Source organism: Pelophylax lessonae (assembly GCF_965119305.1).
Source record: "Pelophylax lessonae genome assembly, chromosome: 5".
Taxonomy (NCBI): Eukaryota; Metazoa; Chordata; class Amphibia; order Anura; family Ranidae; genus Pelophylax; species Pelophylax lessonae.
In genome coordinates, this window is record NC_138772.1 from 199,897,361 (window position 1) to 199,919,751 (window position 22,391).

At 41.5% G+C, this 22,391-nt stretch overlaps 1 protein-coding gene across 1 annotated transcript in view; it reads left to right on the plus strand.

Annotated features, from left to right (window-relative positions):
* The window catches only part of AOAH (acyloxyacyl hydrolase), a 209,397-nt gene that overhangs the window by 38,811 nt on the left and 148,195 nt on the right, over positions 1 to 22,391 (plus strand). Inside the window, exons 2-3 of the mRNA XM_082259508.1 lie at positions 12,944 to 13,039; positions 18,455 to 18,521. Of these exons, the coding sequence (XP_082115634.1) occupies positions 12,944 to 13,039; positions 18,455 to 18,521 (163 nt within the window). The remainder of the gene's footprint in view (positions 1 to 12,943; positions 13,040 to 18,454; positions 18,522 to 22,391) is intronic.

Here is a 22,391-nt window from a genome sequence, read left to right on the forward strand (position 1 = left end):
GGAGTGGCTCTGTAATGTGAGCAGATATCAGGCTTTAGTTGATTCTGGTTCACAAGAGAGCAAGATTAAATTCACTCCTATGACTCATAGGAGAAGTATGGCCAAAAAATATTTGCCCATACTTCTCTTTTAAGGGGTAATTTTTTATCTTAAACCAGGCATTATTGACCATAATAGTATGTGAGCATACATGTTTACAATATATAAACAGCAGCTTTCAAGCCCTCTGGACGTCAAGGAAATAGCCAGAATGCTTCTCTTGGGACTGTCAGTACTCCTCAATTAGCTTTCGTGAGGCAATATCAGTTTTGACTAAAACCCACAATAATCTTTGTTTTAATAAAATTTATTCAATGTTCACATTGTTATTGGGATCAAATAAATGTTCATTTTTGACTGCAGTGACCGGAGAATTCAAAAGATAGCATTTTCTTCCAAACGAACAGTGTATGTGATTTTCGGTCAGGAAACACCATTCACTCCAAAATCAAATATTAAAAGTAAACAAAATTTTAAAGTACTTTCAAATGACATTTGTCAAGTCATTGATTGTACTGAGAGTTTTCATACATAATTTCATTAGAATGTTCAAAAATATACTAGCCTATTGCAGGCCGAAGGCTTGGTTCACACCTCTGCTTGTGGCTGCAGATGTGGGAATCGCATTTGTTCCTGCACTCGCAACCACCCGCAGCCAAATTGCGCTGCTCTTAGAAGACCTGCAGGGATACCATTGATTCTGAATTGCACCCCCCACACATCTCAGCCTGCAGTGTGTTTGTGGGTGTGGGTATCGCAGGGAGATTGCTTGGTCAAAAAGATTATGCCATTTCCCTGCGCACATTTTTGAGAAGGTGCATGCACCTTTGTTTTGTGAAAACATGGCACGACAGCCCGTTCAAATACAAAGAGATTTCCAAGCTCAAACTTACCAACCAGCCAGCGACCAACTGAATTGACCTGTCAAACAATATGCGTTAAGAACAGGGGTTTAGTCTGCACTCAATTGCTAATACATGCGTAAGTTACAGGCCCCATCAAGGCACCCTTTTTTCTGTATTCCCTAACTCTAACTTCAGCGAGTCTCCACAATGAATTTGATTGGGCTGCTGTGCCCACGCAAAAACGGGACGCAAAAACGCTAAGGCAGGGGTCTTCAAACTACGGCCCTCCAGTTGTTCAGGAACTACAATTCCCATCATGCCTAGTCATGTCTGTGAATGTCAGAGTTTTACAATGCCTCATGGGATGTATAGTTCCGCAACAGCTGGAGGGTCGTAGTTTTAGGATCCCCGCGCTAAGGTGTGAACCTAGCGTAAATCATTATTTGTTGGTACATTATGTAGATCGCTGTTTATACAGTCCACAGGATAGTATTCTGATACTTTGTTCAACGGTACTGGTTTTATGAACATCAAGAAATGTTCAAATTAGTTAGAATATTTACACTAAGTTAGTAAGGAATTAAGTACTTTGGTGTAATGATTTTGTAAATCTGGATTAGGTGTTCTATTTAGAAGAGCACTAAATCATGAAGTTCCTGGATTATATTATTGATATGAGTTGGTCTTACTAAGAATTTATAAAGGTTTAGTAAGCTGAATCATTTTTTTTTTTTTTTTAAGTTAAAGTATTTGTCTGACATTGAATGCTCGGTATTTACACATTGACTATAAAATGTCGTGTATTATGAGAATTGGTAATAAGTGAGAAGGTTTCTGTGGGAGTTCTTGTTTCTTTTTTTTTTTTTTTTTTCTTCTTCTTTGTATACTTGGACTTTATAAACTAATAAAATAAGATTGAAAACGAGAAATGTGATTTAAATTCAGTGCAAAAATAGTACAAGCTGCTAATAAAAAATAATAATATTATAGGACAGGATTAGAGAACAGTAGGCTGTTGACCTATCATTTAATTGGCATGTTTACCTTTTTTCTTTGAAGCAGTTATTAAATGCAGTTTACTTTTCATTTGCTGCTAACAATTTATTCATGGAATCCTGAGTCTTTTATAAACACATTCATTTAAAGATAGTGTGCTTAGCTACATGCTGCATTAAAATATTAACTTTTATGAATTCTTCTCTAAGCTCTATATTTTGAATATTCATTATTTAATGTTAGTCATACAAACATGTTATTCAAAAATATATTAAAAACCAAATTAAATTTACCTTGTTACTATACAGAGTCTATCCTGCGTACATTAGGATGTTGACCTGTTGAAGGTCCTCATTTTAATTGCATTTATTATTGATATATACTGTTATATTCTCTGATAATTTCTTAAGGAAAACAGACTGCAGTAGACACCACCTAGCCCTGAGGCTATTGTATTCATGAGGATCAAAAGCAAATCTTTGTAATAACTTTTAGGATTCAATCCGGATCAAGCAGGTGGTATAAAGAGCATAGCAACTTGGCAGTACACTTGCAAATCAATGAATCTTAATTTAATTTTGTTGGAAAGCTGCTTTAGATTGTACTCTTACCAGGCAAGATGATGCTGGACATATGGCTGAGCCTTTCTTGTTCTATTGGAAACCAAAGGATACAGAGACAGGAAATTTCATCATAACAATGCGGTTCTACTCGGAATTACATTGTACAAGGATTAACTATCTCAATACTGGGCACTTAAACCCCCTTCCTTCCCAGACCAATTTTCAGCTTTTAGCGCTGTTGCATTTTGAATGACAATTGCGCAGTCATGCAACACTGTACCTAAACCAAATTTGTGTCATTTTTTTCCCCACAAATAGAGCTTTCTTTTGGTGGTATTGGATCACCGCAAGGTTTTTTCTTTTTTGGTGCACAAATAAAAAAAGCCTGAAAAGTTTGAAAAAAAAAAATGTGTAAATAGATACATTTTTTCCTGCACTGATGAGCACTGATGAGGCCGCACTGACAGGCACTGATGAGGAGGCACTGATGGGGTGGCACTGATGGGGTGGCACTGATATGCAGCACTGATGGGCACTGATATGCAGCACTGATATGTGGCACTGATAGGTAGCACTGATATGCAGCATTGGTGGACACTGATAGGCAGCGCTGATGGGCACTGATAGGCAGCACTGATGGGCACTGATCGCGGCACTGATGGGCACTGATAGGTAGCACTGATGGGCACTGATCGCCACTGATAGGAGGCACTGATCGCCATTGATGGGCGGCACTGATGGGCACTGATAGGCAGCACTGGTGGGCAATAATGGGCACTGGTGGGCGGCACTGATAGATGGCAATAATGGGCACTGGTGGGCAGCACTGATAGATGGTATTGGTGGGCAGCACTGATAGGGAGGGCACCACTGGCAGGCTCTCTGAGCCCTGATTGCCATCCCTGGTGGCCATGGTGGGCATCCCTGGTGGCTCTAGTGGCACCCCCCCCCCAGGGCTGCACTGGTAATCAATGTTCTGATTACCAGCACAGACCCCCCCTGTGATAAGTGAGTAATTAGAAAAACTCACTGATCCCCTGGCTGCAAGCACAGATCGTCTTCTTCTCCTCACTGACAGGATCTGTGTGAGGAGAAGAAGCGATCAAAGCCGTTACAATGGCTGTATTTACATTACATGATGGCTGTGATTGGACACAGCCGTCATGTGATCAGGAGGGCCAATCACAGGGCCCTCCTGCCAAAACTTGTTGCTCTGTGTCCGAGGGACACAGGCACACCGAGATTGTGCCGCTGCGCGTGCCCGCGGCGGCGCGATCTCTCTCCTTCTGAAGGGCGTTCCGGAACGTCCGATCAGAAGGACGAGACTCCCACCCGGCCGTATATGTACAGTGGCCGGGTGGGAGGTGGTTAAACATAACACATACTAACAACTAGTAGCAGAACTAAGAATTACAGTGTGATTTATGACAGACATAGGGGTTAATTTACTAAAACTGGAGAGGGCTAAATCTGCACATGGTAGCCAATCAGTGTCTAACTTCGGCTTGTTCAAATAATCTTTGACAATAAAACCTGGAAGCTGATTGGTTTCTATGCAGAGCTGCACCAGATTTTGCACTCTACAGTTTTAGTTATTCAAAACCATAGTGTTGCATCCCTGTCTGTATAAACAGTGTTGGGTATCAGAGGGACACATCCACTCTTTAGCCAATTCCTGCCTGGCCCATGGATGGCCTTCCTCAGGACTTTCAGCATGGAGCCCTCCAGATCATAGTACTGGTTATTTAGGAAAAAACTGCATGGCAGGCCAGTTTGGCCTATCCAACACTACTCAGAATACTCTCACATCTATCCCGGGAATAGACTCCACTGTGACCCCAATGCAAAGGGTCATTTCCAAATGTGCCCATATTGAGGAAGGAGCAGTCCACACAAGAAGTCTATTTTTATAAGTTTACTAGATTGATAGGTGTAAAGAACAGATCAGCCTCCCAAAAGAGTGGCAGCACACCGTTTAAAGTGTTACTAAACCCAAAACAGTAAAATTAGTAAAGAATGCTTATTATACTCACTGTGGAACCTAAGGGGTTAATCCTTTGCATAGTATAAAAAGGCTGCTTGATCTTGTATGCACAGATCCTCCTTTCCTTCCACTGACTTCAGAACATGTCCGGATAAGACAGAGCCTTTGGAGTCAGGCTGCATATGCTCAGTTTGCTGTGTATTGCTAGAGTTTTTTTTTTTCTTGGAAGAGTGCATGTGATCAGCACAGGGCCAATCAGCACTGTCCAGACAGAGGGTCAGGGGTCCTGGATCCTGATAGGACAGCTCAGTGCAGTATGAAAAATCCTCTTACAAGCTTTACTAGGAACTGATTGAAGTCAGAAGACTTCTTTATACTGCTGATGAGAAAAAGGCATTTAGCAGTTTATAATTACTAAAATAATTGCATTTCCATGTTCTGTGTACTGTAGGAGGCCAGATATAGTGAATGCAGGATCCTGGGTTTATAAAACACTTTAAGGTTCTAAAGTAAGCAAAATACAAAAAGAACAATGCAATTCAGAAATTACAGAGCCCAGACAGCAAAGGGGTGTCCCAGATTCCAGCATGCTCTTTGGAGAATGCCAGTAGTCCCAATATCTACAAATCCTCCACCTTCCTATGCCCCCCCCCCCCCCACCATCCTTCTCCCAGGGGGGAAGCCAATTGTATAGGCTCCTGCCCACTTGCTGATCTTTGCTGTTGCACCCACATGGAAAAAAAACAGTAATCACTCTTATCATGGCAACTAACTTTGCCAACTCTCCCTCCTCCTCATATGCTTACCCAGAATGCCCCTCAGCTTGCAGAGACAGGACTGCCACTTAACTCTACCAACTCCTGAGTCTGTCCTGACTCCTGGCTATGGGATCATCAAAAGACAATTACAAGGGGCCATATAAAATGTAGTATATTGCAACATACCAGTCTTAGATGTGGTGGCTGCATTAAGTTTAATTTTTTTTTTTTTTTTTGCTTTATTCCTGGTGTTTTTTGTAGTAACACACTTCTGTTCTAGGGGGACAATGCTCTCCCACTGTACTGTATTAATGGAGGGGCAGCATTGTCACCCTAAGCTGCTCTCCTGATAGGGGCAGAGGGGTTTTGTAGTTCATAGAACATAGCTGTGATAGCATTGTTTGAGATTTCAGTTCAGTATGCAGGAAGTTACAAGCGCTCAGGATTTTTTGGCAGGGTTTGTCCTTGTACTTGCAAAAAGCTTACTTAGCCAGAAAAAAAAAAATGTTGCAATCCCCACATTTAAGAATTGGCATTTCTTGTGTTTAGGTACTGTATACTGTAATTTAACCAGTTGCCGTCCGCCCACATTCAAATTGCAGTGGAGCGGTGCGGCTCTCGTTTTGGGCCGACGCCATATGATGTTGGCCCATTCAAGCAGGGCATGCACAAAATCGGATGTGTGCAGCCTTACAGTGTCGGTGGCAGCGTCATATCTGATACGTCTTTGATAACGCCCACGGGGAGGGGCGAATCGCGTCAAAACAATTTACGGCTGACGGCAGAACCAACGGCGTCACTTCCGGTAACCAGGTGGAAAGCAATACAGGGAAGTGCACACCCGTAGTGGTCACAGGAATACCGGACACCCCTGACACACTACTAGCGATATTTGCAGCTAATAACTGTACGTGCAATTTTGTTTTTTAATATTAACGGTATCACGCTATGGAGATTGTTTCATTTCTGCCATCTATGTACTAATGTCCACTGGGGAGACCTACATCAAGCCCATCCACCGCTGGGGGGGATCAGGAACAAAGTACCCACCAGGCCAACCAGTGCACCAGACCCTAAGCTTGAATAACCCATATGCAGTACTGCTAAGGGGTCCACAGAGTCCGGTGAGTGGATTTGTAATTGGGAGTGCACCTTCACTTACTGCACTGGGTTTCATGGATTGTCACTAAGTAACACTAGGAAGATGGCACAAAGCACGGTTCACATTTTTTCACTGGTTACTTGCTGATTTGGACTGTGTTTGGATTGGAATATTGCTTATTATATGTATATATATTTTGGAGGGCATTTTTTTATCACTAGTGTTGCACTATAACTTTTGCACCACGTTTATTGAGTCTATGCAATTGTTTTCGTAAGAGTATTTATTTTACATACTTTCACAGTTATATCCACCCATATCTATATAAGACTGTAATCCCCCCTTTATTATATATTGTTTTAATATTTGATACCTGGATAACTACTTTACCAGCCTGTCCCTTTTTAAACATCTACACCTTGCAAAAATCCTGGGCTGCAGAACCACCAGAAAGAACAGGAAGGGCTTTCCACAATCTTTAGTCAACAAAAAAATGCGAAGGAGGGAAAAAGCAGCTCTGAGAAGCAACAAAGTGCTGGCCTTGAGGTGGAAGGATAGCAGGAATGTATATATGATGTCCACCATCCATAATGACACCACAGTTGAGGTTCAAAGAAGACGAGGTCCCATTCAAAAGCCAACATGGTGGATTTCAATTATCAAATGCTTAGACCTATTTGGCAGCAAGAAGGTCAGTTTCTGGTACAAGGAAGTAGCGATTTATTTAATTAATTTGGCCATTTAAAATGCATATGTTATACACCAAACCCACGGAAAGCCCCACCCCCTTATTACATTTAATCAAAGAACTTGTCACGTCTACCAACAAAGACCCCCCCCCCCACCCAAAAAACCTTTGCTCTGATGCTGCTAGTCGACTTCATGAGCTTCACTTCCTGGACAACATTCCACCATCTGAAGCAGGCCGAAGACACCAAAAAAGATGTCACTTATGCAGCAAAAGAGGATTTCATAGAGATACAAGCTACCATTGTCCCCAGTGTATCTCCCAAACTGGCCTGTGCATTGGAGAATGCTTCCGACTTTATCACACATCCCTCTGCCTACCGTTTGGACTGCTTTCACGTGAACTGACTCTGGCCTGTTTTATCGATCACGCTTCCGCCTACCGTTTGGACTGCTTCCACATGAACTGACCCTGGCATGTTTTATCGACTAGGCTTCTGCCTACCACTTGGACTGATCTGTTGCCCTGCTACTGTAGTACACAGGGGTCTCACATATGTGAGGTGCTCCAGAATTGTTTTTCCGAATGGGGAAAACAAATTTTTTGGTTCTCTCCGGGTTTCGTAATTTCCGGATTAGGGTCTGTTACAGATCAACCTGCCCCCCCGACCGGGTACCTCAATTGACGGATGCTCCTAGTGCTTCCCGAGGGCTCCAAGCACTTCACCAGACACCATAACCGCCTCAGACCCCACAAAGCGCCACAGCTTGGTTAGGGTCTCGCCGTCTTCTACCCACCCTGGACCTACGACAAGGCTCCAGGTTCCCGTGGGTGAACATCTCTTTCCCCAGAGAGGGCAGCAGGAACAAGCTCTACACAAGCTCTTACAAGAGCTTAGTGATTATCCAAGGGAGTATGGAAGACCATAGCAATCCCTTGTAGCATATTCCCCCAATAAGAGACAGGACTCTAGATTGAGGGTGAACTAACTCAACTTTATTGAACAAGAAACAGACTTATATACAGTTTTCCCCCACAAGGTTACCGCCCAGGGGGACCTTGTTGAGGACTGGACCTGACATTCACAGTCCAATAGAAACAGGGTTTTACACTCAGTCATTCCCATACAGTGTACACAATCCCTCCCCCCTAACCTAAACTAATTATCTAGCCATCTGGACAGAACAATGTGAGGTCATTAACATTCAAGAATGAGACAGGGGCAATCCGCATTCCTTCCCAATACACAAACAATAGGACAAGGCTGCCAGTGACAGTCTGTGTGTCTCTCTCACATTGAAGCTGGAATACACATTATTCCAATCCACAAACAATAGGGAAAACCTGTCTGACATTGAGGGATATGTAATACACACATTATTTAGGAATTTCAGATTTCATGGCAATGGGAATAAATCTTCATATTTCTATATGGAGAGATTGCTGACAAATATGACTGTCCCATCTGAAGCAATTCAAACCATTATCTGTTTTTCACTTCCAGTGACGGTGAATACTGTCACATAACTCCTTGGATAATCACTAAGCTCTTGTAAGAGCTTGTTCCTGCTGCCTTCTCTGGGGAAAGAGAGGTTCACCCATGGGAACATGGAGCCTTGTTGTAGATCCAGGGTGGGTAGGAGATGGCGAGACCCTAACCAAGCTGCGGCAGTTCGTGGGGGTTTGAGGCGGTTATGGTGTCTGGTGGAGTGCTTGAAGCCCTCGGGAAGCATTAGGAGCATCTGTCAATGGAGGTACCCGGTCAGGGTGCTGGTTGATTCATTACAGGGTCTGGAGTCCAGAGGCTTCAAAGAGATTTGGGTGGGAGAAGCCTCTACCCCTGTGCCCAGGTCTTACCTGACTGAGGCCCTCAGCCTGCTACTGACATACTGCCATCATTAGCTGTAGCAAGAGGCAGTTGGTTTATGAAGGGCTGGAGAGTGGTACAATAATGAGTTTCTGCAGGTAACAGTGTACCAGGACCAGTATTATGGCTGTGCTGACCATGTTTCTGCCTGGACAATTCCTTTGGACAAATGCTTTGACTGTGTTGACAATATCCCAGTACTGACTATAAACAATATTCCTGCCTGCTGCCTGGATAATTACTATTGTTGTTGCTATGCATGTCCCTGCCTGCTGCCTGGACCAATGCTTTCCTCTGTGGACAACTGCACTACTAAAACCACAGGTAATACTTTTTTTTACCCTTCCGTCAATAGAATGTATTTTGGAGTCTAATTCTTGGTATGTACATGCTATGTGGGGCCTTCAAAAATGATAGGTTGTCAGGAAATTAGATGTGTATTTTATGTTCCTAGAACGCCTGACGGTGCTTCTTGAATGTTGGGCCTCTTTATGTTGGCTAGGCTGTGTAAAAGTCTCACACATGTGGTATCGCTATACTCAGGTGGAGTAGCAGAATATATTTTGGGGTGTAATTTTTGCTATGTGCATGCTATGTGTTAGAAATATTGTATAAATGGACAACTTTGTGTAAAAAAAAAAAAAAAAAATGCGTTTTCATTTTCTTTCCACATTTTACAAAAACTTGTGGAAAAAAATGACATGTTCAAAAGACTCATTGTGCCTCAAAGATTATACGTTGGGGTGTTACTTTCCAAAATAGGGTCATTTTGTGGGCGTTTCCATTGTACTGGTGCTCCAGGGCCTTCAAAAGTGCGATAGATTGTCAGGAAATTATGTAAGTAATTTGTGCTCCTAGAACACCTGACGGTGCTACTTGGATGTTGGGCCTCTGTATGTTAGCTAGGCTGTGTAAAAGTCTCACACATGTGGTATTGCCACACTCAGGAGGAGTAGCAGAATGTATTTTGGGCTGCAATTTTTTTCTATGTACATGCTATGTGTTAGAAATATTGTATAAATGGACAACTTTGTGTAAAACAAATGCGTTTTCATTTTCTTTCCACATTTTACAAAAACTTGTGGACAAAAAAAAATTTATTTCAAAAGACTCATTATGCCTCAAAGATTATACATGGGGGTGTTTGTTTTCCAAAATGGGGTCATTTTGTGGGCTTTTCTATTGTCCTGGTGCTCCAGGGCCTTCAAAAGTGTGATAGGTCGTCATGACATTAGATGTGTCATTTATGTCCCTAGAACACCTAACGGTGCTACTTAGATGTTGGGTCTCTGTATTTGGCTAGTCTGTGAAAAAGTCTCACACATGTGGTATCGCCATACTCAGGAGGAGTAGAAGAATGTATTATGGGGTGTAGTTGCAAGTATGAATATGCTGCGTGAGAGAAATAACCTGTTAATACGACAATTTTGTAAAAAAAAAAAAAATGAAAATCTTCACTTTGCAAAGAATTGTGAGAAAAAAATTACAAATTCAAAAAACTCACCATGCCTCCTACTAAATACCTTGGGATGTCTACTTTGCAAAAAGTGGTCATTTGAAGGGAATTTGTACTTTTCTGGCTTGTTAGTGTCTCAAGAAATGAGATAGGCCTTCAGTACATCAGGTGTGATCAATTTTCAATGAGGCACCAAAGCTTGTAGACTCAAGAATACATTTCACAAAGACCAAATAATATACACTTATTTGGGTTATTTTTACCAAAGATATGTAGCAGTATACATTTTTTGCCAAAATGTATGAAGAAAATTTGCTAAATGTTATGACAGAGACAAAGAAAAATGCATTTTTTTCACAAAATTTTCTGTTTTTTTTTATTTATAGCCCCAAAAAACAAAAAAACAAGTAGTTATTAAATACCACCAAAAGAAGGGGCTATTTGTTTGGAAAAAAAAGGACACAAATTTTATATAGGTACAGTGTGGCATGCCTCAGTAATTGTCATTCAAAGTGTGAGAGCGCTGAAAGCTGAAAATTGGTCTGGGCAGGAAGGGGGCGAGAGTGTCCTGTATTGAAGTTGTTAAAGTTTGTTTCCTTTAGAAACATCACATATTGGCAGTTAATATTTACAGCAAGTTTACAAGGACATTTCAGCAGTGAAGGACAGTTTGAGATTAGTTTGTACTTTGCTTATATTTCTTCATTCAACTCAATAAATACATATATTAAATGTCAATGGTAAACACAACTGAAAAGCCAATGTACACTAGTTGTAATGCTAAGGCTGATTTACTGAGAGTCGTATTGTCACCCTGGCCAGTGTTCACATAAGATTCTTTTTTTTTTTTTTATTCTTTTTTTTTTAATTCAGCTTGACATGAATTCAACATAAGCTATAGTGAAAATTACTTTTTAGTAAATAAGGGTACATATCTGGTTTAAGCCTTTAATTCAGTAAATAACATTTGATATAAAAGTTACATTGTTACATAGTTCAGGTTGGAAAAAGAATCAAGTCTATTTACTTCAACCAATAGGAAAAAAACAAGCAAACAGAAAACCTTCATATACATAATCCTATACCCAAAGTTGATCCAGAGAAAGGCAAAAAAAAACAAAAAAAAAAATAAACCCCAATAAAAACTGAAACGTAGGCCCCTTTCACACAGGCGGATCATTCAGATCCGCCTGTCAGTTTTTTTGGCGGATCTGAACGGTCACCCTATGCATCCCTATGGGGCATCGGATGTTAGCGGAGACATGTCCGCTGACATCCGATCCGTCAAATCTGGACGGTTGGATACCCTATTTTCCATCTGTCCAGCGGATCGCATGGGATAGGATGAGAACGGACAGACGGTCCGTTCCCATCCGATTCCCCCATAGAGATGCATGGGGACCTGAAAGCTGTGTCTCCGCATACAGCACAGAGACACAGCTGTCATCCTCCTGCTCAGTGGGGGATCGGCGGATCGATCCCCCGCTGAGAAAAACGGAGTCCGTCTCCGTGTGTGAAAGGGGCCTAAAACCCCAATTCCAAGCATACCAAGCCCCCCCCCCCCTCCCTGGCCCCCGTTTACTCCCTTTTCCCTGTATGCATTTTTCTACTTATCTTTTCCAGATGTCTTCAGGCTCGTCACATTAAAGCCTGGATCCTCTTTCTTTTTGCCCCCTCTCCAACACTGGGCAGTCCTCTAAGATTCAGAAAGTGGTAATGTGATGACATAAGCACAACTCTTTGCATCAATATACTGTAAGTGGTGATCAGTCCATGACACCCTACATTCCAGAGATGTCCTCAGTCTTCCAAATTGAACGATGTTGGGCTAGTCCAGGGATCCTCAAACTACGACCGTCCTGCTGTTGCGGAACTACACATCCCATGAGGCATTGTAAAACGCTGACATTCCCAGACATGACTAGGCATGATGGGAATTGTAGTACCTGAACAACTGGAGGGCCATAGTTTGAAGACCCCTGGGCTAGACTAAGGACATTTAGTGGTGGAAAGGAACTACTGAGGGGGCGAGTGTCAGAAAAGAGGTAAGTTTTGCAGCCAGAGTTGCCATTTTTCTGATGTTGCTGGGGGACTTTTAAAAAAAACAAATGCCTAGAGTTTGGCATTATGCTTTGAAATACAGGAATCACTGCCTGCTTTAGCTTTCATTCAATTATTGTTGCGTTGCACCAGTCCAACTAATGTGCAATTATGGGTAATTTGCTGATTTGGCAAACACGCTCACTGCATCAGTACACTGATGTTTTCAACAGCCACTAATTACACATAAACCTACCTTAAAAGTTCAAATCTAGATGGTGATATAGAACAAAGAACAGAGAAATTGAAATGGCATGGACTTCATGAAGCACACCTATCCAAACTACATGTAAAAATCTTTGTGAAATCTGTCTGTAATATATTATATTGAGCTCAGAATAAGGTATTGAATATTCTGACTTGAGCGTAGTACTTTTTGGATAGCACAAGAAGTTCACTTATTATATATATATATATATACTGTACATACTGGCTATCCCCCTATTTACCAAGACATAAAAATAGTGGCGAGTAACCATGAGTATACTATGTTCAATGTTCATATTTTCAGTTAAATAAATTATGTTTTTGTTTCTCTCTTCCAGGTTGTGTGCTTACAGTGTCTCTTGTGGAACAGCTTGCTCAGGTTCATAACAGTTCAACAAAAATGGCCATGGAGTTACTGTGTAGCTACCTTCCAGGTTTGTAAATGTTAAAGCAATGGGATATTTTAGTAGTGTTTTTTAATCAGTTAAAACATTAAATACTGTAATATGCAATATAATAGTGTGTGTGTGTGTGTGTATATATATATATATATATATATATATATATATATATATATATAGCTACACAATATATTACCAAAAGCATTGAGACACCTGCCTTTACACGCACATGAACTTGGCTTCCCAGTCTTAGCCCCTAGGTTTCAATATTGAGTTGGCCCACCCTTTACAGCTATAAAAGCTTCAACTGTTCTGGGAAAGCTGTCCACAAGGTTTAGGAGTGTGTCTATGGGAATGTTTGACCATTCTTCCTGAAGAGCATTTGCGAGGTCAGGCACTAATGTTGGAGAGAAAGCCTGGCTTGCAGTCTGCATTCTAATCCATCCCAAAGGTATCGGGTTGAGGTCAGGACTCTGTGCAAGCCAGTCAAGTTCCTCCACCCCAAACTTGCTCGTCCATGTCTTTATGGACCTTGATTTGTGCACTGGTGTGCAGTCATGTTGGATCAGGAAGGGCCAACCCAAAACTGTTCCCACAAAGTTGGGAGCATGAAATTGTCCACAATTTCTTGGTATGCTGATGCCTTCACTGGAACTAAAGGGCCAAACCTAACCCCTGAAAATAAACCCCACACCATAATCAGACAGCATGACGGGGCGAGCTACACCTATCAAGCAATCCGTGATGACTGATATTGCCAGTATGTAGTTTACTGATTGGTTCAATACTCAGATGTGGTCAGGAAATCCATTGCTTTGTGCTCTGGTGCATCAGCATTAAATAAGACTTCAGCTGTGTATGGCCAATGGTCCAATAGGAAAGCATGTGATTGTAGGGGAGAGGAGAGGATGGCAGATTGGTAAAGCTACAAATTTTGGCATAAAAAGTATGTGTGTATAAGCCCTAAAGGGTATCTAAACCCAAGAATCTCAGTGTATTGCAACTTTTCAGTCTTTAGTGGTGACTGTGTTGACTGCATTAGTTTTCCTTTTTACAGGCTTTCTGTCAGTAACATACTCAAGTCTTAATATAACGCTTATTTACTGTACAGTATCAGGACAACAGAAACAAGATTGGACTACAGAACCCCATTCTTCTACATAATATAGAGGACGGGGTTCTATAGCCCTCATATATAGCTGAGAACAATGTAACTGATAAGAGTCAGCATAAGAAGAGAGCATAGGAAATTATAAGCCCTCAACGTTTCTGGCAAGAGCAACATGTTTTTTTTTTTCAAACTTATCTAAACCAATCAAAACACTTTCAATAGTATTTTTTACAGACTGAATGGGACCAAGCATTACGTTTTTAAATTTTGGGTTTAGATACCCTTAAAGTAGAACAACAGGTAAACTTTTTTTCTTTATTTTGGACATAGCAATAGAGGGTTATAACCTCTCTATTCTTTTTTTTTTCTTTATTTTGCTATCTGTGTCCCATTGGGGAGATTTCCAATAATTTCCCGTCCATTAGCCAAAACAGGAAGTGAGAGGAAATTTCCCCAAATTGAGTAAATCCCTGGTTGTCACCAGAACTAATGTCCCCCATTGGAAGATATTACTTTTCTGAGGACAACCCAAAATGAGCGATTTTCTTTTACTTTCACTTTTGATGATAACGGTAAACAAGACAAATAGAAGGGGTGAATCTCCCTAAAGGTGGCACAGACAGCTATAAAAACCCGGAAGGTGCTTTTTATCTGCCTCCACTCTGTCCAAAAAAAATAAAAAATCAAGTTTTGCATTTAAGAACAAGAAAAATTGAGGCATGTATGAACTTTGATGGTACCGTACAAAGGCTTGACAAAGCAAATTGTTTAAAACATTTTTTCAAATTTTTTGAAAAAACATATCCATATCTAAAACATAGACACAAATTTCTGTGTCATTAGCTGTTTCGCTCTACAAAAGTGAATCACAGATGGGATGAAGTTTTGCCTTTAGGTATATGTTAAGGCTTCGGCACACATCAACCTGGTGAAAAGCCTTGAAATCAAGGAAGGTCTTGTTTAGTGATGGACCGATATAGTTTTTTCTTTGCCGATACCGATACCAATATTTTGGCCAATGCATATCCGTATCGGCCAATATGCGCCGATATTTTTGTACACTAAAAATTTTTATTTATTTTTCGAAAAGGTAGTCTTGTGGATGGATCTGGGGGTCTACAAGACCCCAAACCCCTCCTCTGCACTTAAAAGCATTTAAAACGCCAAGTTTGGCTGTTTTGAATGCCGTAATTTTTTTAAGTTGGCGCCGAGTACCCGGAAGTGATGTTATGACATCACTTCCGGGTTTTTAACATGGAGACCCCATCAGAGCCAAATGCGGCTTTGATCGGGTCTTCTCTACGGTGGCAGTGCAGGCAGGTTGCCCAGGTCTCCCGGTGGGACGGGAGATTCGAGCAAGCCGCAGAAGGTGGCGGGAGGGGGGAGACGTCCCCTCCCACTCCTTGTAATGAAAGCCGAGCGGCTTCTCAGCTGCATCAGTTGTCGTTACAAGACAGCCGACCGTCGGCTATGGACACAGGTACCGGGGTGATGCCTCTAGCTGCAGGCATCACTCCGGTACATGCACTTTCCCTATATATCGGCAATATCGGTAACCTCAGGGGCCAATTCCGATATATTGGGGAAAGTGCATATCGGCCCCCGATATATCGGCTTTGCCAATAATCGGTTGATCCCTAGTCCTGTTGATAGCCATTGTTCCCCCGTCCAAGATAACACAGCTAGGACCTGGGGCTTGCATGGCTTATGCACTAAATAGTTTGGATAAAGCAACTGTTTAAAAAATATGCATTGTGAGGCCAGGCACTTCTCGCCATCGTATAGAAAGCATGGTCAGCTTAAACCTGTTTTTCTTGTTCACATACGTATGGTTATATATGACACATGGCCCTAGGCAACTCCACATTGCATTTTTCAATAAGGAACAAAGGGGCATACACTGGTAATATCGCTTCCTTCAGCAAGTTTTATTACACAAACAGTACAACTTGCTCACCTCCACCTGATGGATCATCCCTCTAACGTCTTTAACCCTTCCAGACCTAATTATAAAAGTGAGACAGGCCAAGGAGGAGGTGTGTTCATCAGCTCATTCAAATCATTGACAAGTTAAATTAAAAAAAATCATATATACCATGCAACATATACATGATTTAGTAACTGTTTGCATTTTTTATATACATGTAACAATCAACTATCTCTGTACATATATGAAATCCAACATAAAGGTATTCTTAACATACTTGTACAGAAATGTACATATATAATCTAAACAAAAATGCAAAAGACCTGCCAAACCCTAATGATATGTGAGTCTTAGTTCAGATATGTGCGATGACAGACATTGCATGTGATTCGCAGCGCACTGCTCTGAAAATCACCTGCGATGTCTGTGCGATGCAAATTCAGCCATACAGATTGTATGGCTGAATTCGCATCGGATTCACACACAACTCTCACAGGACCCTTTTTTGGTCCTTACCAGAATTGGATCGCTCCAGTTGACGTCCCTCTGACGAAACGCGTAGGGTGGAGTCTCGTACGTCTAACGTCACTCCGGTTGTCGGCCGTGGAACGCGGAAGCATCCCGGCGCGCACCGCTTTTACTTCTGATCCTGATCACCGTAACGAGTGAGTTTACTACGCCTTTTTTTATCATTATATGGATTATACATTCACCATGGGGCCTTCTTCTTTTTATGTGAGCATCTAGGGCATCCGCCACCGGCTCATAGCTGCTCCCCCGCAACGGAGAAGAGACCCCCCTGCATATTACTGCACTGGTCGTATTACTGAAAACGCCACCTAGTGGCCATCTTTTGGACTTTGCTTTATATTTAGTTACCACTCAATCACATTATATGTGGCACATATATCAGGTATTGGCAACCTGATATTACACTTGTGGTAGTGGGACAAATCTTTATTTCACGTTTATCACCATTTCATTATATTATTTGTGTTTTACATATATCACCACATTGTTTGTTGATTTGTTTTTTGGATACATCTGAATAAACACCTTGTATATGGTTTTTATTTAAGGAGTTTTCACTCACATTTTTTGGTGACACTTTGTGGGTCACTCTACTTTATTATTTTCATCCACGCCATTCCGTGGCATTATATATCATTTGTTTATCTTAAGGTAGCGCCAACACCAATCGTCACATCTTATTTCTTTACACTCATGCGATCCAATTCATGTCCGAACTGACAGTTTGCACTGCAATATGCGAACTGATCTGGGGGTGTCGTTAACTTTGTATGGACACCCCCAGTGATTTTCATATGGCAATGTGAACTTCCTGCGAGTTGAATGCGATGCGGGAACCCGCAGTGGATTTGCAGTTGATTTATGTGAACCGGCACCTAATGTTTCTTGTCTTTTCGATATTTACACAACATAACCAGTTCTTCACAATAAAACACCTTCAACTCTCATCATGTAAAATCAATCAACCATATAATAATCCTTACAGCTAATTAAAAAAGCCATAAGCATAGACTAGTAGGATTTCAGACTTGAACAAACTTGAATAGACTCAACCATTTAGTATTTAAGTGGATTGTGTGTTGGTTTGGAGTTGGTTTTGCCCTTGCATAGAGCAGTTACAGTGCCTTGAAAAAGCGCACATTCTCCGGCGGCGCACACGTACCCCCTACATCTCCTACACAAAATCTAGTACAGCCGGGCACAGTATATATGCGGCAGGGTCCGGAAGTGGTTTAATTACACAGATGGACTCTATTTACTAATTAGGTGACTTCTGAAGACAATTGGTTCCACTAGATTTTAGTTAGGGGTATCAGAGTAAAGGGGGCTGAATACAAATGCACGCCACATTTTTCAGATATTTATATGTAAAACGTTTTGAAAACCATTTATCATTTGCCTTCCACTTCACAATTATGTGTCACTATGTGTTGGTCTATCACATAAAATCCCAATAAAATACATTTACATTTTTGGCTGTAACATGACAAATTGTGGAAAATATCAAGGGGTATGAATACTATTTCAAGGCACTGTATTGACTAATTTGATCTAAAATAACCTAACCTAGTCTAGAAGCACAAATAAATGTTTTTTTTGACCAGGCTGAATTTTTTTTTCATACGTTTCCATTGTTCTTCATTATGGTACAGGCTCATGATCTCTGGGTACTCATCTCTTTAAAGGTCATTAAATTGCCGTATTGCTTGTAACAGAAAAAAAGACCAAACCCTGTGTGGATAGAATCAGATTTAATCAAGTTCTTCAACAATCACCATTTATAATCTCTGAATATCTTTGCTCAGTGTAAAAAAAATAATTTTCAATTCACCATTCCTAGTCTGCTGTATAAGCTCTTTTACTTTACTCTTATTTTCAGAGAAAGATGGTTTAAGAGGAATCTGCACACTAATTGCTGACGCATTTGGCCCCGATATAATCAAACTGTAAGTGATTTTAATTATACACAAACCTGAGTACTATAAGACCAGCTTTATTCTGCATTGCTCTATTTAGGCATTTGTCCTTTTGTACTTTTGTTAACCAATTGCCGACCGCTACCCGACTATATACGGCAGCGGTCAGCCCCTCACAGGCAAAGTGACGTATCGGTACATCACTAGCCTGTGAGCCAATAGGGGGCAAGCGCGCGCCGCCGGAGGCGCGCTCCCGCCCCCGCTTGTTCCCTAAGCAGCCCGCGCGTGTGACCGGCGGACCCGATGTCCGCCGGTCACTCGTGATCGTCGGATACAGCGGGAGAAAGGCAGGCGGCTAATGTAAAAGCCGTCTGTCTTTCTCCCCTGTGTAACAGCACAGATCATACGGTCCTGCTATGTAGGACCGTTGATCTCTGCTGTTACACACACAGCCACATCCAATCACAGTTAGAAGCACGCCCCTAGGGGCACACTTAACCCCTCCCTCTCCAATAAAGTTAACCCCTTCCCTCCCAGTGTCATTTTTACAGTAACAGTGCATATGTATAGCACTGATTACTGTAGTAATGTCACTGGTACCCCCAAAAGTGTCAAAAATGTCAGTCAAGGGTCCGATCTGTCCGCCGCAATGTCACAGTTCCGCAAAAAAAATCGCAGATCTCCTCCATTTAAAATACAATAAAATTGACAAAAAATCTTTCCCTTAGTAAACGAAATACCTTTTACGCAAACCAATCAAAATACGCTTTTTGCGATTTTATTTTACCAAACATATGTAGCAGAAAACAAATTGGCCTAAAATGTTAAAAAAATTAGATTTTTACATTTTTTGGGGGGGGGGGGGGGAATTTCAAATAAAAAAATTTGAAAAATATTGTTATTTTTGCAAAATTGTCGCTCTTTTTTTGTTTATAGCGCATGATCAAAAAATCACACAGGTGATCAAATACCACCAAAAGAAAGCTCTGTTTGTAGGAAAAAAAGGACGTCAATTTCATTTGGGTACAGTGTCGCACGACCGCGCAATTGTCCATTAAAGTCACGCAGTGCCGAATCGCAAAATAGGCCCTGGTCAGGAAGGGGGTAAAATCTTCCGGGGCTTAAGTGGTTAAGCCTGGTTTGGTTAAGTTTTTTTTCACCCTTATGTTTCAACATTTGAAAATTGCTCATCTTCTCCTTTTTAAACATATGCATTGTTTGCTAATTACACTCTAAACCTTAAAATCTATTTACTTTCCCTAGTGCTAAAAAACGAGTCCAGCTTATTTCTAGTCTGAACTTGAATGAAATGGGTCCCCATTTCATCAGATTGATTTAGCCCCCGTTCACACTGGGGCGACCTGTCAGGCGACCTGGTCGCCTGACAGGTCGCCGTAGGTCGCCTTCCATAGAGAAGCTATGGACCCGTTCTAATAGGAGCGACACAAGTCGGCACAAGCTCCGAGGTCGCGGTGCGAGCAGCGCGCCGCGACCTAAGAGGTCGCCCCGGGAGGTAGTGTCGCCCCAGTGTGAACGGGGCCTTAAAGTGATAGTAAAGTCTTGTGTTTTTTTGTTTGTCTTTTAAAAAACAAACATGTTATACTTACCTGCTCTCTATAATGGTTTTGCACAGGGTCCCCGCCGGGGCACTGGCCCCTTCCTCGTGCCGAGTGCTCCCAGGGCAAGCAGCTTGCTCTGGGGCACCCAAGCAGGCTTTCTCCCAAGCCACGAGTCTGCGTGTCCATTCACACACAGAGCTGTTGTTCGGCCCCACCCCTCCCTTTTCCTGATTGGCTCACTGGCTTTCCTGATTGGCTCACTGGTTGTGATTCCTGATTGGCTCCTGCCTCAATGCAGAGTAGAAGTGCCCCAGGAGCCAAGGCTCTCGCGCACATTTCTGGATCAAGGTGGGGCTCAGGTAAGTACTGGGGAGGCTGCTGCACACAGATGGTTTTTTACTTTCATGCATAGAAAACCTTGAGCCTTTAGAACCACTTTTAAATCAATAGAGAATATCCCCATAGCAAAGTGAATGTTCTCTTGGTAAAGTGAATGTCAGTAAACAAGGTGAACCTGTGCTCACTATAAATATCCAATCGGTATTTTAGGCAAACCTCTGTTCATGTTAAATACCCAATCAGTTGTATTAAAATCCCTGTGTATTCAAAGAGAACAGAGGTTAGCCTAAAACACTGAACCCAAGGGCAAGTAAAGTAGGTAAAGACAAGTAGGGATGTTAGGCGTGTTCTTATTTATCTTAGTGTACTTTGTGTATTTTTTCCAGATATGTACAAAAATCCAGTGTGAAATTTTACCTTTGTACATGAGCTTAATTTAATAAAGACCGGTCACTGCAGCTTTCTCTTCTTATGCGAGTGACTGATCTCGTATCCAACCCCCTTCGCTAGTTTTCTGCAGGAAGTCTTTAGTTGGTGGGCAAGTGGGATTCCCTCCTACAGCTATGCTTTCTGTACATGCTATGTGTATCAGAATGATGATGTCACTACTACTTTTACAAGGTGATAACTGGTTTTGCTAAGGAGTTTAGTGCACTGTGTGGTTTTATATTTTTTGTGGCTATGAAGGAATACATTTACATGAATTTTTTTGTGTCGGCAGTTCAGCTTTAAAGTGTTACTAAACCCAGGGCAATGCACTATATCTGGTCTCCCACAGTACACAGAACATGGAAATGCAATCATTTTAGTAAATATGCTAAATAGCTTATCTCACCTGCAGTATATAGCAGTATATAGCAATCTTGTGACTTCTATCAGTGCCTGGTAAAGCTTTTAGGCAGAGTTTTCATCCTGCACTGATCTGTCCTATTAGGAACCAGGACCTTGGACAGTGCTGATTGGCCCTGTGCTGATCACATGCACTCTTCCAGGAAAACAGCATGTGCAGGCTGACTCCAAAGGCTCTGTCTTATCTGGACATGTTCTGGAGTCAGCTGAAGAAGGGGAGGATCAGAGAAGACAGGATCAAGCAGCCTTTTTACACAATGCAGAGTATTAACCTCTTAGGTTCCACAGTGAGCATAACAAGCTTGCTTGACTGCATGTACAAACTGATTTTACTGTTTTAGGTTTAGTAACACTTTAACTTTGATCATATATTTTGCAAATTGAACATTCAGCTTGCTAAGTGAAAAGCCACTATGTCTTTGGTAAATCAACTTCATTGTGCTTCCCATCCCAAGGGGGGATTTACTGAAACTGGAGCATTCAGAATTTGGTGCAGCTGTGAAAAGTAACCAATCAGCTTTTAATGTCAGTATGCTCAACTAAACTTTGATAATAAAACCTGGAATCTGATTGGTTGCAGAGCTGCACCTGCATCTGGAAGCTGACTGATTGCAGAGCTGCACCAGATTTAGTTCTCTCCAATTTTAGTAAATCTCCCCCATAGTGTCACCAGTATCCTAGTGTGAGAGGCACAATCCTCAATAAGCTTAAATTATAAAATATTTACAGTGCAATATGTACTTGTCATATCTCTGGCAATTCCTTTCAGCATAACAGAAGCATGGACAGTGCCTAAAAAAGCCCTGGCCTGGAAGGGCATACAGTATGCACCCTATCTTTGAAATGTCCTATGGCCTATCTTTGAAATGTCATAGTTACATAGCAGAATATGTTGGTTCCTATCACTTAGTACCCAGTGCCAGTGGCCTTCATCCTGATATTTGGATAAAAATAAGGAAAAACCCCCAATGGTTTGGGATTTTAATATGCCACTGAGACACTGAAAAAATGTACAGATAAGTGTATATAAAATTACAATTTTATTACATAAAGAAAACAAACAAAAAATTACATATACATAATTATATATCCAGCAAATACTGGATATGCAAAGGTTAAAACTTGCACGAAAGGACAGACCAGTCTTCCGTAC